Raw genomic sequence first — 7,200 nt, forward strand, 5'->3', positions numbered from 1 at the left:
GAGATCATGAACTGTACATCTATCATCCACAAATTTGACTACAAGTCCAAGTCTAGCAAGTGCGGATACAGACAATAGATTCTTCTTGATCCCAGGTACATAAAGTGCATCAACAAGTGTGAAGGAACTGCCATTAGCAGCAGTGAGCACAATCTTTCCAACTCCCTGAACTGGATAAGAGGCATTGTTGGCACAAGTGACTGAATTCCCATGAGGGACAGACTCGAGAGAGGTAAACAATTCACGATGTGAGGTAATGTGCTTTGTAGCACCACTGTCGAAATACCACACATGTGAATCTGCAGCAACTGACAAGCATGCATCATGGACAGCAGGATTGTAAGTGCACTCTGCGCTAAAAGCCCATTCTGCATCAACATCAGCATCACAATCTCCTTTCACAGAAGACTCAACAATGGCTGCATTTGTAGTGGAACCAGCATTTGCAGTGGAACCACCCTCTTTCTTCTTAGCCTCTTTGGCCTTCAACTTAGGACACGACTTGATCAAGTGATCATTGGCTTTACAATAATGGCAACGCATCTTCTTTTTGCCCTTATCACCAGAATTTCCAGACGAAGTGCTGCCAGCAGAAGCATTAGGAACAGAATTTTTGCCACTCGCAGCAGAACCATAAGAAGTGGCTGCATTACTGTTACCACCCTTTCTTTGAGAAGCAATAAAAGCCTGTTCAACTGCACGCTGCCTAGTCCTGTTTTTTCTAGAAAGTGACTCTTGCAACAGCAATGTGCATAATGCATCAAACTTGACAACTTCAGGATTTCCTTGGGTCATCAGTCTCCAAGTACTAGCAAAAGTCTGGTAGGAATCTGGTAAGGCATCAAGAACAGTCTGCACAAGGGAACTGTCAGAAATGACTTCACCTGCAGAAATGAGTTGCTCATTGATATCCTTGACACTAGCAAGGAAAGTGTCCATATCATCCTCCTCATGCATAATCTTCGACTCTAGCTCTTTACGCAGCAAAGCAATTTTAGCCTCATTGCGGCTTGCATAAAGACCTGCTAGAATATCCCAAGCCTGTTTTGCAGATTTTGCTGAACGGATGTGAGGAATAATGGTGCGCTTCACAGACAACGCAATCAATGCATGAGCCTGCGCATCCTTAACATCCCAACGAGCTTGTTCTGCTGTAGGCAAAACAACTCTAACAGCTGCAATCCTTGCAGCAAGACCTGCAACATCCTCAATATCGCCTACATCTTCAGAACCAGGACGTACATCAATGCCCTGCACAATGTTCCAGACACCTTTTGACACAAGAACGTGTTGCATCATATAAGCCCACATAGGGTAGTTGTCCCCATCCAACCTGTCCTCAGCAGCAAACATCTTGAACACATCTGTGTTGTTGTTGTCAGCCATGGTAAATGCTGCACCTGATGTGAAAACTGCCCGAAAATAGGAGAAATGGAGCGGGAACAACTTGTGCTATATAGCACAAACCGTAGAAGACTATAAGGCACCTGTTATGCAGAAAACGGCACTGACAGAAAATCTGCACAAAATGACGAAATAGCCTGTGCAGTACTGCCCGTAGTGGAAACGGAGGCCGAAATGAGCCCAAATCAAAATTCTGAGCAGACCGAGCTCTTTGAGCTCACCCAAAATATTTGTCGACCTGCGAACGCTCGCCAAAGCTCACTGAAATCGGAGAAAGTGAGCAGGCGTGTGCTGGAGCAGCTGGCGACTAAGCCCGAGAGGACGTGACCTGCTCTGATACCAATTGTTGGAATTAGGGTTGCAGAGAAACACACACAGCTTGGAGAAGAACGAAGGAAGCTCAAGGTACACAATAGAGAGCGTGTTACTTAGTGCGCAATGGAAAGATAGATAGCCCTAGAGTGATGGGCGTATATACAATGCACGGGGGAAAAAACCTCCTAAAGAGGGAAAAAATGCCCCGGCGGTCCTAGTGTGTTCACACACATCACTACCACATGTATATGGTAACAGGTAATGCTCTGGCTTCATTATTTTGAAGGGAGCCATCCTGTTCTACATGGCAAGCTTGCTTAAAACTTTTACCTAGCAATCTTAAGTAGACACATCGGCTTCTGTGAGCCTTTTCCCATCCTTTTCTTTGTTGAAGAGGTCGTACTCCCTATAAAAGTCCTTTTTTCATCTAGCAGAAGTGCTTCAATGGCTCATTTAAGTCCTTTAGTAGATGAGCAAACTGTGTGATTGGTGTGTTTTCTTCTTGGGCATCTTCCTAGGGACACAATCATGTGAGATGCCTTCTGATGCTTTGGACCTAGTGAACATTTACAAAGGAATGTAAATTTGTGATTGGTGTGTTTTCTTCTTGGGCATCTTCCTAGGGACACAATCATGTGAGATGCCTTCTGATGCTTTGGACCTAGTGAACATTTACAAAGGAATATATATAGCCTTCCACCATGGGCTATGTCGTGGTGTAGACGACATTGCTACCAATGACAAGCAAAAATAGAGATATGCAAGAACAGATAAAAAGGCAAAAACAACACAATACAAAAAAATAGGGGCTATGTCGTGGTGTAGACGACATTGCTACCAATGACAAGCAAAAATAGAGATATGCAAGAACAGATAAAAAGGCAAAAACAACACGATACAAAAAAACATGGGCTATGTTGTGGTGTAGACGACATTGCTACCAATGACAAGCAAAAATAGAGATATGCAAGAACAGATAAAAAGGCAAAAACAACACGATACAAAAAAACAGGGTGACGCACCAAATTGAGCTTGACAAGTAGAAATAGATGATTGTACAAAACACACACACACACACACACACACACACACACACAGAGTGGAGATCCTCTAAAATCTTTGCACAGTACATCATCAATGTTGGCAGTCGTGTACCCCACTTAACATTTGAAATATTGAATTTTCAAATAACATTAATTAGACGCCCTCAAATCATTCTTAGACCCATTCAATTTCTAGCTGATAAAGCATCCTTCCAACTGATAATTGAGCCACCTATTCATGCATCCACCCTAGGCTCAAAACAAGATTGCACACTCAATGCTCTCCACATATTTCTTATGTACATGCAGCTTATAAACCTCTGAAACTAGTAAACTAGATGTGCTACAATATGCTTCACATATTTCATGTCTACATTCAACTTATTAATCCCACAAAGTAGTGTAGTAATTATGCAGCTATAATGACAACTTGAAGTGTACATCCATCATTAATTTCATGTCTACATTCAATGCACACTCAATGATCTCCACATATTTCTTGTGTACATGCAACTTATAAACCTCTAAAACTAATGAACTAGATGTGCTACAATATGCTTCACGTATTTCATGTCTACAATCAACTTATTAATCCCACAAAGTAATGTAGTAGTCGTGCAACTATAATGACAACTTGAAGTGTACATCCATCATCAATTTCATGTCTACATTCAGCTTATTGATCCCGCAAAGTAGTGTAGTGGTCATGCAACTATAATGACAACATACACCGTAGTTATAGTGATTGGAAGTACGTAGTGCTTCAACCACACGCATCCTCTCTCTCTCTCTCTCTCTCTCTCTCTCTCTCTCACACACACACACACACACACACACACACACACACACACAAGTAGTATAAGGGCTTTGTTGGCTTCGATCTTGGATCATGCTTATATAATTCAAAAAAAGGAAGGAAACCTTTCAAGCTTGGATAAAAGAAAACAAACGAATTCTCGATGATTTTTTTTAAAAATAAAACCGTACTCACAAATGTGAGTGGAGAGTATATATTAGCATAATATCAAGATGAGTTATAGCACCTCCATTTTAATTCTTGATGACACCTTTTTTTAAAAATCCATTTTCAATGTTTTCCTCATTATGAAAAGCTGGTAGTTTAATGGCGAATGCTATACGAGATGGAGTTTATCAAAACCGTTCATCTTACCCATGTCTAAAGATAGTAGAAAGTTTAGCCATTAGAAAGGACCTTTTTCTTGCTAATAATTTCTAATTTTTTAAAAAAAGATTCTACTAGCTGCAAAAATTGCTCATTATGAAAGATGTTCTAGTTTTAGCAAAGAATGTAGCAAAATGCAAAAGGGGAACTTACTTGAAGTAGAGCGGATGGTTCTCCTCGTATTGTGAACCAGACATGTGAATGACAAAAAATGCACCCCTCATGACCGAGGCAAGCCATAGTATGATTTCAAAGGCTTGCAAATGATAAGTATGTGGTTCATAAAGGACAATATAGAGTTCCCATCATCTTGTTGAATTTGAGTGGAAGTTTTGAATAGAAGGCGAGACTATGAACAAGAAGGTGCTTATTTTGAGAAGAATTTGACAAAAGTATGGGCTATGAGAATGCTTATTGCTAGTTGAATAGAATGAGAGTAGGGGACAAAGAATGGTCAAAATGTGTCGGAAGGCGAGGCCAAGTACCAAGGCTGATGTGCGAACTAGTGCAAAATGTGTATCAAGGTATAGGTAGGGAGGGAGGATGCCAAGTACCAAGGCTCATGCACAAGCTATTTATATCAGCAGATCTTCGTACATTTTGGCCTTCTATGTATGGAACAAGGTTTGAACTCAACACATTTTACCCAAGAGCTAGAAGGGGAGCGATTAGTACTAGTAGGAATAGCAAGAGACGGGCGGGGGAGGTAGCGCCCGGGGCGGGAGAGGGCGTCGAGCTACGGGGGGAGGGGGGTGAGGGAGGGGACGAGGAGGGGGGAGGCGGGAGAAGGCAGATGTTGGCAGGGCAAGGCGAGAGAGGGGCGGAGGCCGAAGCGGGGCCCGGGGCTGCTGCGGCCTCGCCAGGACGCTGCCAAATGGTCTGATTGTTGGCGTCCAGCAGCAGTAGCTGGCCGGTGTTGGTGAGCGCCACCGCCTGTGCCTCGCCGCCAGTGTTGCTGCTCCAGGCCACGGTGCTACCGCTGCTGCTGCTGTTTCGCCACTTCACCAGCAGCACCAACTCCTCCCCCGGCTCGAACGAGACCGTGGCCGATGCGATCTCCGAGCTGCTGAGCGGCTTCCACTCCCACGTCGGCACCGGACTGGTTGTATCCACCGCCTTGAAGATCCCGAATGCCACCGGAATGAGACCCTCGGTCGTGTTCGTTCCCACCACCACGCCGAACGCCCACGACTTGTGATCCGGCGACAACAGCGCCGACCCCTTTACGATGGCGCTGCCGTTACCAGCATCTATGGTGATGGAGAGCTCGCTCGACCAGCTCAGGGTCGGTGTGGTAGTGCCGCTAGATGTAGCAGCCGCGGCCACCGATACAAGCACAGCTGCCGCTACTATAGCCACAGCTAGCTTTAGCAGAGGAGAAAGCCCTGCATGCGCGCCATTGCCGCGGATCTCCATTGCTGCTAATGGGTACGAGAGCTTAGCTTAATCACGCTGTGCTGTAAATTCATCATGCACAGCTAAGTATAAGCTCTCTCCCGCTGGCTTCCTTTGTCGTGACCCCATCAGCCTCAGCCTGCAGGCCCCATCTCGCATGTGCCTACGTCCTGGCAAAAGCAGAAAAGAGCTTGCCTTCAAGCTCATCGACCACGACGTTGTGCCTGTAACGGGGTTCTAAGGTGACCACCTACCCACCCAATTATATTTTTTCAAATGCTTCTTCACAAAAGTGGAGGATTACTGCATTCCATCTAATTCACAAGAAGATTTTGAAATTTTCTCATGTAAGAATACGGAGCCTTTTTCAGTGTTTTTCATACAATGCATAACATCATGAGCTTCTGCCCGAGAGGCACCGCATACCTAGGTAGGTACGATTGGGGGCAAGGGACCGCCGGCCCCCCCACCGGGCCGGCGGTCCCTGCCCCCAATCGTACCTACCTAGGTTTGTGGTGCCTCCCTCACATAAGCTCATGATGTTGAGGTAAGTCAGAATGTGGGAACTATTGTGAGAATTTGTGAGAACTATTGTGGTTTTTCATAATAAAGAAAAAGAAATTAAAGAGTTGTAGCATTTTTAAGGTCTTTAAAAAAAGAAGTCTACACCTATGACCATTGGCATAACTTGGATACATGGGGTGACCATTGGCAGACCTTTGATTAATGGGTGACCGACCACCTTCAACTTGTTACAATTACGACCATTGGCTAGAACTTGGATACAGAGGTGATCATTGGTTAGCATTTCACAACTACGACATTGGCTAGAAGTTAGATACGTCGACAATTAGTGCAGTGCAACCTAGTTCAAGGTAGAGACCTTTCTCTTTGATAGGATGGCAATGATCATGCCTCTATAGGCCTCATGGTGGGTTGTATCCCTCCCTCCTTGCCTTGTTGTAGGTGTTGTAGGTGTGGTATACTGCATCGCATCCCGTCCCACTTTCGCGCGCTCGATCCCATCACTCCACTTCATTTAATACAATACCCATTTAGTTCCAAGGATGGTTTATGCTTAATCTCGTTTCTCAAAGTAAAAGTTAATGCAATGAAGTTTTTTAGTGCTACTTTAATGTGGAACTTTGTATCCATGTCATAATTGGAAATCTTCATTTCTTAATCACTTTCCTTTACAAGGTATGAGCACGTCATTTTCTCAGCCGTGGGATCGATGACATGCAAGTAGAGCTCGAAATTCAAAAATAACGTGCGCCATTGGATGTTATCCGAGTTTACATTTTTTGACCAAGTTTACTTTTCCCCTTTCTGTTCACCATATGAGGGTGGGTTTTGCCTTTGATGCCCTCAAAAGCTATGCATACAGGGTTAGGACAACAGCCTACCAACGAGTAGGTGATGGGTTCGATTCACCTTGCGCGTGTTGATCGATGTCTCTTTTATGTCCATCCATCCGCCTTGAGATTCCTCAGCTCGGCTTACAACCATTGATCTCATCTCCCCAACTTTATTGAATACCCCTAAAGACTTTGTGTTGTGGACGTCATTTCCTATGGCAACCTAAGTGCTTCATCATAACTAGTTAATGCAATGAGGTTTTTATGTACTTTAACGTGGAACTTTCTATCCATGCCATAATGAAATTTTGCGTTTCTCCCTATGAGCACTTGATTCCCTATGGCAACCTAAATGCTTAATAGAAACAAGTTATTTGAATCCTTACACTTCTTTACCTATCTTTCTCCATGATTCTTGGTACCCACTTCCTCTTCCTTTTGCCCTTTTCTAATAACTATACATTCCTTGTTGCTATACGCCTTTCCTCTTTCTCCAATTTCC

The 7,200-nt window shown here is 44.0% G+C and overlaps 1 protein-coding gene across 1 annotated transcript; it reads right to left on the reverse strand.

The window, feature by feature from the left end:
* Positions 1-4,189: 4,189 nt before the first annotated feature.
* On the reverse strand, positions 4,190-5,411 carry LOC147447883 (uncharacterized). Its single transcript, XM_086523781.1, has one exon. It carries the CDS (start codon positions 5,359-5,361, stop codon positions 4,588-4,590), a length of 774 nt encoding a protein of 257 aa, XP_086379907.1. The 5' UTR covers positions 5,362-5,411; the 3' UTR covers positions 4,190-4,587.
* Between the last annotated feature and the right edge of the window lie 1,789 nt (positions 5,412-7,200).

This window comes from Adiantum capillus-veneris, chromosome 11 (assembly GCF_014529385.1).
Source record: "Adiantum capillus-veneris isolate H3 chromosome 11, ASM1452938v2, whole genome shotgun sequence".
In the NCBI taxonomy this organism is placed as follows: domain Eukaryota; kingdom Viridiplantae; phylum Streptophyta; class Polypodiopsida; order Polypodiales; family Pteridaceae; genus Adiantum; species Adiantum capillus-veneris.

Bases quoted from the DNA above. Each gene is read 5' to 3' on its own strand.
- LOC147447883 (XM_086523781.1), bottom strand. From the start codon at position 5,361: ATGGAGATCCGCGGCAATGGCGCGCATGCAGGGCTTTCTCCTCTGCTA.